Here is a 19,380-nt window from a genome sequence, read left to right on the forward strand (position 1 = left end):
TTGAGGCGAGAGACGAGAGTCAGATAAATCAGACTGCTTGTGTAGGACCTATTGGCTGATCAGTAATAGGCCCTCATTTGTGAATAATAATTGTTGACCCTTATTGCTATATCTTTGTGTGCAAATTGTTTATTATTTATTATTTTTTGGAATAGGAATTTTAAGTGTAGAAATAAAAGGTAAATTTTAATACATGATTCTGTGATATATAAATAAATACTTCACGTTCATGACAAAATACTGTGCACAGCTATCTAGTGTTACGTCTGTGATTTCTTGGATAGCTGTGTAACCTCTATCATACAAGATGCTGGGAAGCTGTGTAATCTCTATCATACAAGATGGTGGGAAGCTGTTTAACCTCCATCATACAAGATGCTGGGAAGCTGGGTAACCTCCATCATACAAGATGCTGGGAAGCTGTGTCACCTCTATCATACAAGATGCTGGGAAGCTGTGTAACCTCTATCATACAAGATGGTGGGAAGCTGTTAACCTCCATCATACAAGATGCTGGGAAGCTGTGTAACCTCCATCATACAAAATGCTGGGAAGCTGTGTAACCTCTATTATACAAGATTCTGGGAAGCTGGGTAACCGCCATCATACAAGATGCTGGGAAGCTGTGTCACCTCTATCATACAAGATGCTGGGAAGCTGGGTAACCTCCATCATATAAGATGCTGGGAAGCTGTGCCACCTCTATCATACAAGATGCTGGGAAGCTGTGTGACCTCTATCATACAAGATGCTGGGAAGCTGGGTGACCTCCATCATACAAGATGCTGGGAAGCTGTGTGACCTCCATCATACAAGATGCTGGGAAGCTGTGTGACCTCCATCATACAAGATGGTGGAAAGCTGGGTAACCTCTATCATACAAGATGCTGGGAAGCTGTGTAACCTCCATCATACAAGATGCTGGGAAGCTGTGTGACCTCCATCATACAAGATGCTGGGAAGCTGTGTCACCTCTATCATACAAGATGCTGGATAGCTTGTATGATTCTATCGTACAAGATGCTGGGAAGCTGGGTAACCCGTTATCATACAAGATGCTGGAAAGCTGTGTAACCTCTATCATACAAGATGCTGGGAAGCTGTGTAACCTCTATTATACAAGATGGTAGATGGCTGTGTAACCTCTACCATACAAGATGCCGGGAAGCTGTGTAACCTATATCATACAAGATGCTGGGAAGCTGTGTAACCTCTATTATACAAGATGGTAGATGGCTGTGTAACCTCTATCATACAAGATGCTTGGAAGCTGGGTAACCTCCATCATACAAGATGCTGGGAAGCTGTGTAACCTCTAATATACAAAATGCTGGGAAGCAATGTAACCTCTATCATATAAGATGCTTGGAAGCTGTGTAACCTCTATCATACAGGATGCTGGGAAGCTGTGTAACCTCTATTATACAAGATGGTGGATGGCTCTGTAACCTCTATCCTACAAGATGCTGGGAAGCTGTGTAACCTCTATTATACAAGATGCTGGGAAGCTGTATAACCTCTATCATACAAGATGCTGGGAAGCTGTGAAACCTCTATTATACAAGATGGTGGATGGCTGTGTAACCTTTATCATACAAGATGCTGAGAAGTTGGGTAACCTCCATCATACAAGATGCTGGGAAGCTGTGTCACCTCTATCCTACAAGATGCTGGGAAGCTGTGCAACCTATATCATACAAGATGCTGGAAAGCTGTATAACCTCTATCATACAAGATGCTGGGAAGCTGTGAAACCTCTATTATACAAGATGGTGGATGGCTGTGTAACCTCTATCATACAAGATGCTGAGAAGTTGGGTACAGTAGTGGATTATAATAGGGGCGTTTCAGGCAGCAGCCCGGGGCACTGAGCTCCTGGGGAGCCCATGACCACCCAAAAAGACTTATACTTTCAGTGGTGTGCTGTCTCCTGGCTACAATTCCACCATGATTTGCAAAAAATCACTGTTTTTTTATGGCAATTTTGCACAAATCAGGACATCATGACATTATCTGTCTTGTACTATGAACACCACGCTAGTGCTGCCATAGTTACAGTGAGGTGGGGGGGCCCAGGCTTGGTGAACAGCCCGGGGCCTATGGTAAAGTTAATCCGCCTCTGGTTGGGTAACCTCCATCATACAAGATGCTGGGAAGCTGTGTCACCTCTATCCTACAAAATGCTGGGAAGCTGTGTCACCTCTATCATACAAGATGTTGGGAAGCTGTGTAACCTCTATTATACAAGATGGTGGATGGCTGTGTAACCTCTATCATACAAGATGCTGGGAAGCTGTGTAACCTATATCATACAAGATGCTGGGAAGCTGTGAAACCTCTATTATACAAGATACTGGGAAGCTGTGTAACCTCTATCATACAAAATGCTGGGAAGCTGTGTCACCTCTATCATACAAGATGCTGGATAGCTTGTATGATTCTATCGTACAAGATGCTGGGAAGCTGGGTAACCCGTTATCATACAAGATGCTGGAAAGCTGTGTAACCTCTATCATACAAGATGCTGGGAAGCTGTGTAACCTCTATTATACAAGATGGTAGATGGCTGTGTAACCTCTACCATACAAGATGCCGGGAAGCTGTGTAACCTATATCATACAAGATGCTGGGAAGCTGTGTAACCTCTATTATACAAGATGGTAGATGGCTGTGTAACCTCTATCATACAAGATGCTTGGAAGCTGGGTAACCTCCATCATACAAGATGCTGGGAAGCTGTGTAACCTCTAATATACAAAATGCTGGGAAGCAATGTAACCTCTATCATATAAGATGCTTGGAAGCTGTGTAACCTCTATCATACAGGATGCTGGGAAGCTGTGTAACCTCTATTATACAAGATGGTGGATGGCTCTGTAACCTCTATCCTACAAGATGCTGGGAAGCTGTGTAACCTCTATTATACAAGATGCTGGGAAGCTGTATAACCTCTATCATACAAGATGCTGGGAAGCTGTGAAACCTCTATTATACAAGATGGTGGATGGCTGTGTAACCTTTATCATACAAGATGCTGAGAAGTTGGGTAACCTCCATCATACAAGATGCTGGGAAGCTGTGTCACCTCTATCCTACAAGATGCTGGGAAGCTGTGCAACCTATATCATACAAGATGCTGGAAAGCTGTATAACCTCTATCATACAAGATGCTGGGAAGCTGTGAAACCTCTATTATACAAGATGGTGGATGGCTGTGTAACCTCTATCATACAAGATGCTGAGAAGTTGGGTACAGTAGTGGATTATAATAGGGGCGTTTCAGGCAGCAGCCCGGGGCACTGAGCTCCTGGGGAGCCCATGACCACCCAAAAAGACTTATACTTTCAGTGGTGTGCTGTCTCCTGGCTACAATTCCACCATGATTTGCAAAAAATCACTGTTTTTTTATGGCAATTTTGCACAAATCAGGACATCATGACATTATCTGTCTTGTACTATGAACACCACGCTAGTGCTGCCATAGTTACAGTGAGGTGGGGGGGCCCAGGCTTGGTGAACAGCCCGGGGCCTATGGTAAAGTTAATCCGCCTCTGGTTGGGTAACCTCCATCATACAAGATGCTGGGAAGCTGTGTCACCTCTATCCTACAAAATGCTGGGAAGCTGTGTCACCTCTATCATACAAGATGTTGGGAAGCTGTGTAACCTCTATTATACAAGATGGTGGATGGCTGTGTAACCTCTATCATACAAGATGCTGGGAAGCTGTGTAACCTATATCATACAAGATGCTGGGAAGCTGTGAAACCTCTATTATACAAGATACTGGGAAGCTGTGTAACCTCTATCATACAAAATGCTGGGAAGCTGTGTAACCTCTATCATACAAGATGGTGGGAAGCTGTGTAACCTCCATCAAACAAGATGCTGGGAAGCTGTGTCACCTCTATTATACAAAATGCTGGGAAGCTGTGTAACCTCTATCATACAAGATGGTGGGACGCTGTGTAACCTCTATCATAAAAGATGCTGGGAAGCTGTGTAACCTCTATCATACAAGATGCTGGGAAGCTGTGTAACCTCCATCATACAAGATGCTGGGAAGCTGTGTCACCTCTATCATACAAAATGCTGGGAAGCTGTGTAACCTCTATCATACAAGATGGTGGAAAGCTGTGTAACCTCTATCATACAAGATGCTGGGACGCTGTGTAACCTCTATCATTCAAGATGGTGGATAGCTGTGTAACCTCTATCATACAAGATGGTGGATAGCTGTGTGACCTCCATCATACAAGATGCTGGGAAGCTGTGTGACCTCCATCATACAAGATGCTGGGAAGCTGTGTAACCTCTATCATACAAGTTGCTGGATAGCTGTGTCACCTCTGTCATACAAGATGCTGGGAGGCTGTGTAACACCCATCATACAAGATGCTAGAAAGCTGTGCAACCTCTATCATACAAGATGCTGGGAAGCTGTGTAACCTCTATCATAAAAGATGCTGGGAAGCTGTGTAACCTCTATTATACAAGATGGAATATGGCTGTGTAACCTCTACCATACAAGATGCTAGGAAGCTGGGTAACCTCCATCATACAAGATGCTGGGAAGCTGTGTCACCTCTATCATACAAAATGCTGGTAAGCTGGGTAACCTCCATCATACAAGATGATGGATAGCTGTGTAACCTCTATCATACAAGATTCTGGGAAGCTGTGTCACCTCAAAGTGGCAGTGATATCAGATCCCACCTGCTGCTGTGCTGCCCCTCTCTCCTCCTCAGGCTGTTTATTCTGGCAGCAATAGGGTTACTATCCGACCGCGGTTAGCGTCGGGGGCGGGGCTTATCTTCGGGGGCAGAGCCTGTCGGGACCAACCTGGTACATTTATTTACCGGCAAAACTGACTGATGCCAATTCCCCCGCGCTGTGGATAAGGCCCCCTCTGTGCAGGTGTGCATGGCAGCTGTGGCCCTAGGCAGCTACTGAGGCACTAGGCCCAGAGGCAAATTCGCCTCTGTCAGTAGGCCCCCAGCCTTGGTGGGCCCGGGAGCAGCCCAATTTCGCTACTGCTATGATGTGGGTTTTTTTATTACAGAAGATAGATGCCTTCAAGGGGTGGGGGGCTTATTGCTGTGGAGGCACTAACTATGGAGGGGTGGACTACCCACATGTGGTGCCTATTATGTGGGGAATACTACCTACCAGGGCGATGACTGCTGGGGGATTGCATGGGTATTAACTACAGGGAGAAATCTACTACATTGGGGATACTACCTTTTGTGGGAATAGCAGGGGAGCTACCTACAGAAGAATGCCTGCTACATGGGGAATACTATTTACCGGGGGGGAGGTAGAAGGAGTACTACCTAAATGGGGATACCTACTACATGGGACACACTATCTATTTAGGAGCTAGCAAGGAGGTCAACCTACAGGGGGATACCTACTACATGGTGGGTACTACAGACTGGGGGGCGGGATAACTAACTGAGATTATGTGCAGGGGGTTTCCTACTACATGGGATTGTGGGGGACACTACCTATTACGGAGGTTATTTATAGGGCCTAAGATGGAGGATACTATCTTCTGGGGTGTGGGGGCAAAAATCTACCTACACAGAGGGGCCTAACTACTGCATGGGGCATTGGGGGCCTTACTACTATATGGGGAACAGAGGATGCCTATACTGTATAAGCAAGAAGACTAAAATGTTTGGCAGATTCTGTGAAGATGAATTGTGGCTGGGAGAAGTCTTTATGATGGACAGGCCAGATGGAGAAGGAAGCAAAAAGTAAGTTACTGCAATCAGAGACGTCACCTGTGAGTCACTGGAAGTAATCTTCCTCTACATAGGTCAGTGTATGGGGGGGGGATACTGGTATTTGCACAGTGGATATAAGGAATATAGAATAGCCATTCCAGAACACAAATGTTTGTTTAGTACTTTTTATACATACTGGCTTGTTATACTGGTTTGTTTTCCCAAACTAACCTTACATGTTTATTCAGGCTTAAATTATCACAAAAGCAATAGCTCCACCCACAACCATGATGAAAAAATTTGAATTTTTCCAATATATATATAGGTGTTACATTTATGCAGTAGATATCTACTTAAAACCTCTACTTGCATCATTATTCTTGTTATTTAGAGGTAAGTTTGGAAAATATTCTCTTGAATTGTTCTCGGTATTTGTTTCCTACACATAAGATTAAATTGTCTTTTATTTTGTCCTTACAGGTGGAAACTGCTTGGAATATGCATATTCTGCCAGTGTTCAGTGTGCTTGTGCTTGGCATAGCCTTAACGTATTCCGCTGAGATATGTCAGGAGACAGACCATACAATTATCAAGTGTGGAGCTCCAGGAAGAGATGGTCTACCAGGCAAAGATGGGAAAAATGGCTTAAATGGGGATAAGGGAGAGCAAGGTAATGTGCAGAGGAAATCCCTTTAAATAATTCAGACTGTATTTGGAAAATGCTGTTTGTAAGAGACATGTTACTTAAATATTTATTTCAGGTCCAAGAGGTCCACCAGGACTTCCTGGTGTGGATGGACGTCCAGGGAAAGATGGTGAACAAGGACCAAGAGGAGAGAAAGGTGAAAGAGGAGACAGTGGAGCTTCAGGTAAGGACACTTTTCCTCAATCTCATATTGTGGTTTTTTCTGTATATACTTCTTGTCTGATGTTATGTTTTGAATTAAATCATATTACATAATAGTACCAGTACCAATTGCTGAAATATTGCTAATTGTTGAAATATTTATACCATAGTAGTTTGCTTTGACAGTTATAGTATCTGTTATACTAAAAAGTTCATTAGCGTATTAGCTTTTATTGATAAACTTTACACATTTAGGCTATGTTCCCACCGAGTATTTTTGCTCAGTATTTTGGTTAGTATTTTTCAACCAAAACCAGGAGTGGATTAAAAACACAGAAAGGGCGTCATTAAATGATGGCCATCCACTAAATTTAAATAGTATGTGTTTGCAATCCATTCCTGGTTTGGTTGGAAAATACTGAATAAAAATAGTCTGAGGGAACATAGCCTTATAAAGTAGTCAATTTAGGAAAATATCCATAGAAAAAATAAGATTCTGAAATTAAATGGGCATTAAAAAAAGTTTTCTGTCAAATAAACATATCAAACGTTTTAATTGGTATGGTGTGATCAGGAGAACAAGCCTGAAGAAATATGCGATTAGCGCTTTCATTCCTAGCTATGGGTGCCTTTACACAGAGAGATTTATCTGGCAGATTTTTGAAGGCAACATTTGTCCCTGGCATCCAAAATCTGCCAGATAAACCTCTCTGGGCAATGGAATCCTATGTGTCAAGTGACCTCGATGGACTGGAGCGTGTGGCAGTGCGGTCATCCTCTGCCCACTGGTAAGTCAGGGTCTGAACACTCAGACCTCTACCAATAAAAACATTTGCTATGTCTCTCTGATGTATCAAACGTGTTTTTTAAAGCAACTCTGTACTCACAATCTGTCCCCCCCTTACCACTTATACCTTCGGATAGCTGCTTTTAATCCAAGATCTGTCCTGGGGTCCGTTCGGCAGGTGATACAGCTATTGTCCTTAAAAACAACTTTTTAACTGGCAGCCCTGTGCCCAACGGCCGGGGCTTAGATTTTGTATGCATTAGGCTAGCTCAACCTCTCTGTTTCTCCTCCCCACCCTCCTCATAATTAGAAATGCTCCAGGCAGATTGTCTCCTATTCATCAGCTGTGTGAATACTGAACATGGGCTGGATCATTTAGGCACCTGTGCAATGTTCAGACAGGAGAAAATGTTCCAGTAACAATCCTAATGATTAAGGCGGTGGGGAGGAGGGACGGAGGGGTGGTGCAAAGTTAGGGCACAGATACTCTAAGCCCCGGCCGTTAGGCATGGGGCTGTAAGTTTAAAAGTTGTTTTTTAGGACAATCACTGCATCACCTGCTGAACGGACCCCAGGACAGATCTTGGATTAAAATCAGCTATCTGAAGGTACAAGTGGTTTGGGGGGGTCAGATTGTGGGTACAGAGTTGCTTTAACAATGGCAGTGAATATCTGATCATAGGCAATACAGTGAGGGGGTATGAATGTTTTGCATCAAAGAACTTGCATGCCTTATATACACCCTCTGACTGTGTATGAAGAAACTGCATGGAAGATATGGAAGCAAAGGACCATAAGCAATCATTTTCGAGGGTTGCCTAAATGTCCTCATTAGTTTTATTTAAACTTATTCCAAACTGTGTTATTTTAGTATACATTTACTGCAATACCTTTTCAGAGTTTTACAGGGAGCCTGTCAGCTATTTCATGCTGTGCAAACCATGGGCAACATAGAACAGGCATAGGCACCAATACTAAAATACAAATACACTGGTACATACTCAGGTTTAACTATGAACTGGTCTAAATCATTCCTCCTGTTCGTCCACCCTGCCAGATCTCCACTACTGGGTTCCACAGTTGAGGGCCTTTCTGTGGTTTCTCACTTCCGATATTGGAGTGCAGATTAGTACTCGACCCTCGGATATGATGGCTATGAACGTAGATCCCCTGATTAACCATTTCAGAGATAAATTTAAAGTGTCACTGTCATTAAAATTTTTATTGCAGAAATCAATAGAACAGGCGATTTTAAGAAACTTTGTAATTGGTTTTATTAGCCGGATTGGATTTATTATCAAGAAAAAGCAGTTTGAAGCTCTCCCCCCGTCTTCATGGTTTTCCTATGGAGAGAGAAAGTAAAAGCAGCAAAACAGGACAACAAAGAGTTAATTTACATTCACATCCCAGGCTCTCTCCTTTGACAGGCACCATGGACCTCTCTGACCTCTAATTAGGGCTCTGAATAGCTCCCCTGCTGAGCAATCCTTTGTTCTCGCTCTCAGCTGCCCACTAATCTCCCTCCTTTCCCCTCCCCCCTCCCCTCTTCATAGACCAGACAAATCGACTGATGAAAAAACAGTCCAGATTTTCTGATTCTGAGGAGTGGATGACAGAAAGGAGAGGAGGGGGGGGGGGCTGGGAAAAGGCTTTTTACATGCAGATAACGGCATATTTGGCTAATAAACCCAATTACAAAGTATCTTAAAATCGTCTGGACTATTGATTTCTGCAGAAAAAAATTTAACGACAGTGACTCTTTAAGGTCTGGAGTGCTCTTCTCTTGTTGGTAGCGGGTAGAATAAATTTGGTAAAAATGGTGGTTCTCCCCAAATGTCTGTACGTCCTGCAACATATATTTGTACCACTCCCGAAATTGTTTTTTAAGAATTTGGATTCGGCCATCATTGGGTTTATATGAGGAGCAGCTAGATCGAAGGAACAGCTAGCTAAGCTCCAGAGGCCAAAGGAGCTCGCAGGCTTTGCAGTCCCTGACTTATACCTGTATTATTTAGCGGGGCAAGTTAAAGGGGTATTCCAGGGAAAATCAATAATTTAGCAAAGGAAAGGGTTAACCAAGGTTAACCCTTTCCTAATATACTTACCTGTCCTTTAATGGCCTCCCAAGGAGATCTCCGGTCCGATCACGTGATCTTCCAGCTTGTGGCTCGGATCCTCTTCTCCTTCCGGTTCGGTGACGTCACCCGGCCGGCGTCCGCTCTCCGTCTCATTAGCAGCAGAGCACTGAACCCTGACTGGCTTGGTAGCGTGTAGCCAATCAGGGTTCAGTGCTCTGCATCTCCACCACGCTTCAGAATGGGGGTCCCCTGAGGCTGCAGTAAATTATCAGGGGTCGTCGGGCTCAGTGCCGGTCACCAGTTACATGGGCCGGCACTGCACTACAGCAGGTGAATGCGGGGTCTGGCGTCAATCATCGCTCCACAGAACCCCCCCCCCCCTCCACCCACCTTGTCAGCGATGCCGACCGAGTCCCGGGAGGGGATGCGGCGGGCGGCATTACTTCATTCATAGCTACCAGACACCCGGCTGCCCGCCGCATCCCTTCCCCCCAGGGACTCAGGGTCGGCATCGGTGGGGAAGTAATGTTTATCGGCTGCTGATCCCCCCCGCCCCCCCCCTCCCTGTGTCCCTATCAGAGATCTCACCCCCTCCCCCGGAGCGTGCTGCTGGCCCCGATCTCTGCACTGGTCTGAAGCACCTGTACTCAGCTGACAGGCGCTGTGTACAGAGCAAGACAGAAATCTGCCTCACTCACACAGAGCCTGTCAGCTGAGTACAGGTGCTTCAGACCAGTGCAGAGATCGGGGCCAGCAGCACGCTCCGGGGGTGGGGGTGAGATCTCTGACAGGGACACAGGAAGGGCGGCCGGGGGGGATCAGCAGCCGATAAACATTACTTCCCCACCGATGCTGACCCTGAGTCCCTGGGGAGAAGGTATGCAGCGGGCAGCCGGGTGTCTGGTAGCTATGAATGAAGTAATGCCGCCGCCGCATCCCCTCCCGGGACTCGGTCGGCATCGCTGACAAGGTGGGGCGGGGGGGGTTCTGCGGAGTGATGATTGACGCCAGACCCCGCATTCAGCTGCTGTAGTGCAGTGCCGGCCCATGTAACTGGTGACCGGCACTGAGCCCGACGACCCCTGATAATTTACTGCAGCCTCAGGGGACCCTCACTCTGAAGCGTGGTGGGGATGCAGAGCACTGAGCCCTGATTGGCTACACGCTACCAAGCAAGTCAGGGTTCAGTGCTCTGCTGCTAATGAGACGGAGAGCGGACGCCGGCCGGGTGACGTCACCGAACCAGAAGGAGAAGAGGATCCGAGCCACAAGCTGGAAGATCACGTGACCGGACCGGAGATCTCCTTTGGGGGCCATTAAAGGACAGGTAAGTATATTAGGAAAGGGTTAACCTTGGTTAACCCTTTCCTTTGCTAAATTATTGATTTTCCCTGGAATACCCCTTTAAGTATTTGGTTTCATGGACTGAGACAGAACCCGTTGTCTCGTCTGAGGGCCATCTTCTTGATTACTCGGCTCTACCATCATTATGGTCAGTGCTGGTAACCGACAGGATACCTCAACGACAATTGCTCCCCATACATAGGGTGGCCCGACAGGTATGGCAGGCAATATTGCACATTTCTGATTTTACTGGTGTGCCGGCAGAGTCTCCGCTATGGCACAACAGTGCTTTCCCTGAATTGCTTAATTTCCATGATACTGCATACTGGGAAGGGATTGGAGTTTGCTGCTTGGAACAAGTGTATAAAAACAAAGTTGTAGTCTCTTTTGATACACTCAAGGCCGCATACTTTATACCTAATGCACATTTTTACTAATACTTACAATTGAGACACTCATTGCAGACACAGTTTGGTTTGACAGACCCACCTACTTCTTCTTACCCACTTATAGGGGTTATACGCTCGCAGGGACCAGGGGGACTTATATCCACTATATATTCGCACCTCATACGATTCAAGGCTACCTCTACCCCCCTACCGGTTGTAGACAGGTGGCGAGACCACATTGCTGCCATGTCAGATGAAACACATGTCAGATTAATCACATCTAACAGTTTCCCCATCTATAAATAACAAACTGATACAACTATATATTGTGCACCAAAGCTATTTGACCCCGATGCGATTACATCGTATGGGCAGGATACCAGCACCTACATGTCCTAAATGCCAAGTAGAGCCAGCTGATTTCTGGCATATGATTTGGTCTTGCCCCTGCCTGCAGGCCTTCTGGAGGGAGGTGGTGCAAACACTTACTACTATGTGCCCACTTCAGGTCCCGCTTGATCCCTCTATTTGCCTCTTTGGGGCATTGAGTGAGGAAGTATGGACCCATCATTCGGTTATATTTCTGCGAGAAACGCTGTTTTTGGCACGTAAGGCCACTCCAATGAGATGGATAGATAAGAGACCACCCACGATCCCTATGTGGATAAATATGGTAAATACGGTACTGTCCTATGAAAGACTAGTCTTTAAACACAGAGGTTGTCCTACCAAATTCCGAAAGGTTTGGGACTCTTGGTGTCAATCGCCACTGACACATATTTCAGAATCCGACACACCTGTGAATCCCTAAACTATCCCCTAAGGTTGGAGAGACTACACACTCCTTCATGTATTAAACTGTTATGCTCCACTGTTTGATGTACAGTTTGTTTTGAGTTTTTTATGACTATTCCTAAAGGATGTTATCCTAATCCCATGGACATGAACGAGGTGTCGTGACTTGTTATAATTTTTGTGTGTGTTTGTACATATGCTTCTCACTACACGGGCTTTTGTTCATGTGATGTACTATTTGTAACTCCTAATAAAAACGAGTAAAAAAAAAATACAAATACACTGATTTACTCTAAAACATTGCAGAGTTTTAGAGAAATAATAGTCTTAAATAGGGATGGTCCGAACCGAGTTCGGTTCGGGTTCGTATGAACCCGAACCCTCGGTAATGATTCCCGCTGTCTGCCCGCTCCGAGAAGCGGGCGGATCCAGCGGGAGGACCGCCTGGAAAACTGGGATACAGCCATAGCCATAGGCTGTATCCCAGTTTTCCAGGAGTTACTCCCGCGGGATCCACCCGCTCCACGGAGCGGGCAGACAGCGGGAATCTGCTGCCGAGCGTTCGGGTTCATACGAACCCGAACCTCGGCAGGTTCGGACCATCCCTAGTCTTAAAGATGACCCAGAAATATGTTAAACAGACAAAGAGGGGGCTCTCTGGAATTTCTCAATGCCCCTCTGGGCCTGACTGATAGGTTTCCCCCTTTGTCTGTGTGTATAGGGAGGGATCTGGCAGGGAGACAGCTCCCTTAGGCCTTGTCCAAACATCAGTTTTTTCTGATCAGGATGCTGATTTACAAACAGAAAAAGACCCATGGATTTGCATGCGTTTGCCCACACATTTGTTTGCGGCTGCTGATCCTTGATGCAAAAGAACAGGACATGAACTTATACTGCCTGTTTTTGGAGGCACCAATAGAAGTCAATTGGTCCATTCTAAAACAGGCAATATAAGGTTGCACCATTTGCGTACCGTTCGTATTTTCTAATGCACTGCCTGGAAATCCCTAGGTAGGCTCCTTTCAGTAGCCATTTATTACTCTCCTATTCATTGCGGATCAGCAAAAAACAGTGCATCACGGATGCCATACCGATGGTTTCTCCAGGACATCACCTATCATGGTTTCTGAGGTCTGAAAAGAGATACTGACATGTGGATGCGGACTTGTTGGCTTTATACCTTGTTCTGATTCATCCAACCACAGTATTTTCAAGTGAATCATAGTGCATTGTGGGTGCCTATACCTCTTTTATGCTGTTCATGGTTTGAGTAGAATGAAGAAACTGACAGGTTCCCTTTAATCTGTTCTAAAAGTAAGAGTAACCTTTATAATGGATTTTTTTTTCTATCAGTGCTTGAAGCTCTTAAACTTCAACTGAGTCTTATGGATGATAGATTAATTAAAGGGCAGTCAAATATGGCAGCACTTAAGAAAGGTTAGTAATGAAATTTATATACTTGTTTTACATTATAATGTTAATATTTATATACTTCCAATTTTAATAAAATTTATAATGATGTCATGCAGGTGTAATGCACCACTGCTCCTCATGTGTTCACCAATAGCTGCACAATGTTGCGAATCAATCAAGGCAACATCGCACAGCTGTTGCTGAACACATATATATTTACTGCTGTATGCAGATGTGGCCTGAGAGGTGCACCTGCCACAAAAATCGAAGCCCCCTCTGATCTGGGGTAGTTTTCTGCAGCAATTTACGCCTCTTTGCAGGTGTAGATTGTAATAAATGTTGCAGGTGTTGAAGCCATGCCCTGCACAAGGAAACACCCTCCTTTTGCTGGCGTAGCACAGGCTGTGAAAGTAACAATATTTTTGCTCAACATCAGGTTTTGCATATAAATGTTAAGATTTTTGGCAGGCTGGCCCTGGTGCATAAATTGATAGATCTCCTCTAAGGGTGCCTTTACAAAGAGATATTTATCTGACAGATTTTTGAAGCCAAAGCCAGGAACAGACTATAAACAGAGAACAAGAAAGGAAAGACTGAGATTTCTCCTCTTTTCAAATCCATTCCTGGCTTTGGCTTTAAAAATCTGTCAGATAAATCTCTAAGGCACCCTTATGCTGCGTTTACACGTAACGATTATCGTGCGAATTTGCGCGATAACGGTCAAATTCGAACGATAATCGTACGTGTAAACGCAGCGAACGATCGAACGACGCACGATAAATCGTACATCGTGATCTTTCATCAGGTCAGCAAATCGTCGTTCATCGTACGCAAAAAATTCGCAAATCGTTCCGTGTGAACAGTCGTTCGCCGATTTAACCAATGTGTGAGATAGGCTTAAACGATCGCAAAACGATCGCAGTGCGAATTTTCGTACGATATATCGTACCGTCTAAACGCTGATCGTTATAAAAAAAAAATCGTAAATCCGACATCGCTAATCGTACGATCGGGCCAATAATCGTTACGTGTAAACGCAGCATTAGTGTTCTTTTAGATACCCCATTAAAAATCCATCCATATATAGCACTCATTTGACATATCTTGGGCATCTTACTACCTATATACAAATTTGGTGTATATGATGTACTACATTTTAGTAAATTTGTTATATATCAATAATACTAATATTAAAAGTTAAATTAAAGGGTTGTGCCCAGTACTCAGCTGTTTCATTAAACAGAGTGTCATGGCACAGGTTGGAACACAGCTCAAAAATTCAGTCTGTTCCTCACTGCAGGAAACTGGTAGGACCCTGAGATATTTAGCTCCAATCTTGTGGATATATCATAGCTAGTGATAATGACACAACCTGTTCACACATTTTGCACACAATATGGTGGCCAGTAGAAGCAGGGCGAATTAAATCAGGAGTACAAACTTACTTTTCCCCATGACCGGCCTCAGGACCCCTGCTGGGCTCCGGGATCTCCGGCGGTTACTCATCACAACCTGGCTGATGGAAAGCAATAGAACACTGATCTCATCGATCTATGCAGTATATCTATACTGCATAGATCTCTATGAGAGATCAGTATAGTGATATTAAAAGTCCCCCAGGGGGACTTCTAGTATGTCTGTAAAAAAATATATATATATATTAATAAAAAATCCCCTCCCCTAATAAAAGTTTGAATTACTCCCCTTTCGCCATTTTAGAAATAAAAATAAATAAATAAACATATGTGTAATCGCCCGAACTAATAATTTATTTTATTCCTGATCTTGCATGGTAAATGGCGTACATGCAAAAAAAATTCCAAAGTGCAAAATTGCGCATTTTTGGTCGCATCAAATCCAAAAAATCATAATAAAAAGCAATCAAAAAGCAATCAAGGTACCGATGGAAAGTACAGATCGTGGTGCAAAAAATTACACCTCATACAGCCCCATAGACGAAAGAACAAAAGCGCTATAAGCATGGGAATAGAGCGATTTTAAGGAACATATATTTTTTAAGAAAGGATTTAATTTTTTAAAAGCCATCAAATAAAATAAAAAGTTATGCAAGTTACATATTGTTGTAATCGTAACAACTTGACAAACATGCATGACAAGTCAGTTTTACCCTAGGGCAAACGGCGTAAACACAAGACCTCCCCAAATTAAAAAAAGGTGTTTTGTTTTTTCAATTTCACCACACATTTAATTATTTTTTTTCTGGTTTTGCAGTGTACTTTATGCAAAAATTCAGCCTGTCATTGCAAAGTACAGATAGTGGCGCAAAAAATAAGGGCTCATGTGGGTTTCTAGGTAAAAAAAAAAATGCAAGTGCTATGGCCTTTTAAACACAAGGAGGAAAAAATGAAAGCACAAACATGGAAATTGGCTCTGTCCTTAAGGGACAACTCCCGCGCTAAGGAAAAAAACCAAAAACCAGTCAGAAACCTAGCTTTTATACTTATTATTCCTCCTGAGCTGTCACTGTTTGAATTTCCCTCCGTCTGTGTACCTTCTGATTTCTAGTCTTGTTCTTCATTTCTTCCTTGCTTCCTGGTTTCAGCTTCCCATGATGCACTTTGGCTGCTGTGACAAGCCAGCCCCCTGCTGTGACACTGCAAGTGCCTGCCCCTCCATTCACTACAACTCCCATCATACACTAAACATGACCCCCTCTCTGCCTCTCTTCAGTCAGGCTGCTATATACACACACTGAAGCTGCACACACATAGTTTCACCTCACTGTAGTGTACATTCTGCAGGATGGCCGTCCCTAATTAGGTCAGGGCAGCAGGGGAGAGATAAGACGTCTGTGTAGCTGACATGCCGGGAGTGAGGAGAAAGATAAGCAAGTGACATCACTCACTCACTGAGTCCACTCGGCAGCAGGAGGGAGTATGGGGGAGGGAGTCCTGTAGCTGGTTATGTGCCGGGAGTCAGTCACAAGTCATTATTGAGTTGCAGAATGACAGTTGGCTTACAGTTGCTCAGCCAATGGGAGCTGAGCAAGCCTAGTCACCTAAACAGGCAGGGGAGGGGGAGGCTGGTGTGACAGGAGCTAGAGCAGCCCTCCTGCTGATGACTCATCCTCACTAGAAGGAGCTGAGAGAGGAGCCTGGTGACGACAGTAATTAGGTATGAAGGAGTTTCTTACACTTCCTGCTGGGGGGTTGAGGGGGGAAAAGACAGGGAAGGAGGACAGACAGGTGATTGAAGTATATTACAGTGTTATATAACTTTGTAATGTGCTTCAATTACTGGGAAAAAGTTTTTCATGGGAGTTGTCCTTTAAGGGGTTAAATCTCTATTTTCTTTTTGCAACATGCTTCTAATGCAGGCAGTATCAGATACTATTTTATTGGTGTTTGAGGCAGCAACTATATTTGTTCACACAGTAACAGTGCCCCTATATAAGCAGTTATACCCAATAAGTGCCTCTAATAATATTCAGGTCGCTCTGCGCCCCCTTATACTATAGGGGTCTTCTCTGTGCACCTATATATCAGTTGGGCCCTTTCTGTGCATCCATGTAGGTAGCCTCCCACCTTCCCCAGTAAATTGTATTTCCCGTGTAGGTAATCCCCCTGTAGTAACCACCCATGTAGGCAATATCTCTATAGTAAGCACCCCCTGTAGATAAACCCCTCTGTAGTCAGTACCCCTGTAGGTAATCCTCACCCAACTTTAGGTTATCCCCCCTCTTTTGGCAATCTCTGTAGCTAAACCTCCTCCCCTGCAGTAATCCCTCCTCTGTAGGCAATCCTCCTCTGTAGGCAATCCCCACTGTATTAGGCCCCTTCTCCTGTAGATAATTTCCCAATTTAGGCATCCCACCTTTGTAAAAATAAATAAATAAATAACACAAATAATAAACACACATTCTTCTCATCCAAGCCCTGCAAACACCCTAGAGATGTTGCACTCATGTGCCAGGGAAAGAGCTGCCACAAGAGTGACTGGCAGTATGGGAATCCAATGACACCTTGATCTGTCAGTGCACTGTATTTAACTATAGTTAAAAACATAAACGCAGCACCTGGCTGACGAGTCGCCCCCTACCCCCAAGGGGTGTGGCTCCAGACTTGCCCTCCTACCCTTTCTGTGCTGCAGCATGAGTAATTAAGCACTGCATTGATTTCATGCTGCAGCACAGAAATGGTTAAAGTGCAGACATCCATATTTATGTCCCTTTGACTCTGATGCTCTGATGACTTCACAAAATATTCTCCTATTTGCGGGGAGACGGAGAACTGAGGTTAGAGGTCGTCAGTGCAGGAGCCAAAGAGACATAAATGTATTGCCTGCTCTTTAACCCTCTCTGTGCTGCAGCATGTGATACAGAGCTTATTACTCATGCTGCAGCACAGAAAGGAGGATGCTACATTTATGTCTTATTGGCTCCTGCACTGCCGTACACAATCCCACACATTTCTGTCAAAAATTTAATTCGATATTTTCTGCAGATTCGTTGCTTTATTGCCCAGCCCTAGTTGTATGATTTTTTTTTTTTATAATTCACTGTTTTTTCTCTGTTTCAGCTTTTGGAGCTTCTAAAGGTGCAAGGATAGTTGGCGACAAGATCTATGTTTCAGATGGTACACAGGGCAATTATAATGCAGCTAAGTCAGCTTGTACCAATGCAGGAGGTCAAATGGCTTCACCACAAAACAATGATGAGAACCAGGCTGTGCTTGTCATTCGTAATCAGTATGGAGTTGCGGCATGGCTGGGAATGAATGACATAGTAACCGAGGGTTCATTTAGATATCCAAATGGCAATCCAATAATCTACTTAAACTGGTCCCCTGGTGAACCCAATAACCTTGGAGATGAGGATTGTGTGGAAATGTATGACAATGGAAAATGGAATGATAAGTCTTGTGGAGACAATCGTCTTGTCATCTGTGAATTTTAGTCCTTTGGCTTTTGTATAAAATATATAATGCTAATTTTTTAATCATGAATGTGTCATAAATTATTTCAACCCCCTGTCTTTCACTACTTTGTATTTCATTACTATATCTTTAAAAAGAAATAAAGAATTGATCATTAAGATGCATATGGCTCATATGTAAGCACTAGTCAACCATTGTTGTGATGAATAGATTCTAACAGGGCCGGACAGGCCATCTGGCATTTTGGGCAAATGCCAGAAGGGCCTGTCCCCTCTGATCCCTTGTTCCCCCACTCCCAGTGGCAGATTATAATATGGGCCCACATTATAATCAGCCACTGAGTCTCTTGTGACCGCAAGCATTGTTTTGCTTGCGGTCACAAGAGTCCGGCTATCCCCTGGCTGATGCGCGGCTGCCGGGGGTGTCCCGTCCTATCCCCGGCAGCGCGCGCATCAGAGAGCTCCCCGTGCACCTGTGGCTATGACTTCCAGGGCACGGGGAGCTCTCTGATGCGTGCGCTGCTGTCAATAGTACGGGACACCCCCGACAGCCGCACATCAGCCGGGGACAGACAAGGAGGCGACAGGCTCGACGGGGGAACGGACGGCAGGTGAGTTGTGTTGTGTTTTTTTTTTTTTGTGTTATCTGCACGGGGGGGGGGGGGGAAGAGGGGGACCATCTATAAGGGGGGGGCTAAGGAAAGAGGGGGGCCATCTATAAGGGGGGAGAGGGGGACCATCTATAAGGGGGGAGAGGGGGACCATCTATAAGGGGGGAGAGGGGGGACCATCTATAAGGGGGGGCAGAGGGGGCCCATCTATAAGGGGGGGCAGAGGGGGACCATCTATAAGGGGGGACAGAGGGGGACCATCTATAAGGGGGGGCAGAGGGGGACCATCTATAAGGGGGGGCAGAGGGGGACCATCTATAAGGGGGGGCAGAGGGGGACCATCTATAAGGGGGGGCAGAGGGGGACCATCTATAAGGGGGGCAGAGGGGGACCATCTATAAGGGGGGGGGGAGGGGGACCATCTATAAAGGAGAGAGGGGGACCATCTATAAGGGGGGAAGAGGGGGACCATCTATAAGGGGGGAGAGGGGGAC

General features: G+C 44.9%; 1 protein-coding gene across 1 annotated transcript; it reads left to right on the plus strand.

The window, feature by feature from the left end:
* Nucleotides 1-13,384: 13,384 nt before the first annotated feature.
* Nucleotides 13,385-18,361, plus strand: LOC138798688 (pulmonary surfactant-associated protein D-like). The gene is made up of 2 exons (XM_069979232.1): nt 13,385-13,405; nt 17,920-18,361. Exons 1-2 carry the CDS (start codon nt 13,387-13,389, stop codon nt 18,294-18,296), a joined length of 396 nt encoding a protein of 131 aa, XP_069835333.1. The 5' UTR covers nt 13,385-13,386; the 3' UTR covers nt 18,297-18,361.
* The last annotated feature ends 1,019 nt before the right edge of the window (nt 18,362-19,380 follow it).

This window comes from Dendropsophus ebraccatus, chromosome 8 (genome assembly GCF_027789765.1).
Source record: "Dendropsophus ebraccatus isolate aDenEbr1 chromosome 8, aDenEbr1.pat, whole genome shotgun sequence".
NCBI lineage: Eukaryota > Metazoa > Chordata > Amphibia > Anura > Hylidae > Dendropsophus > Dendropsophus ebraccatus.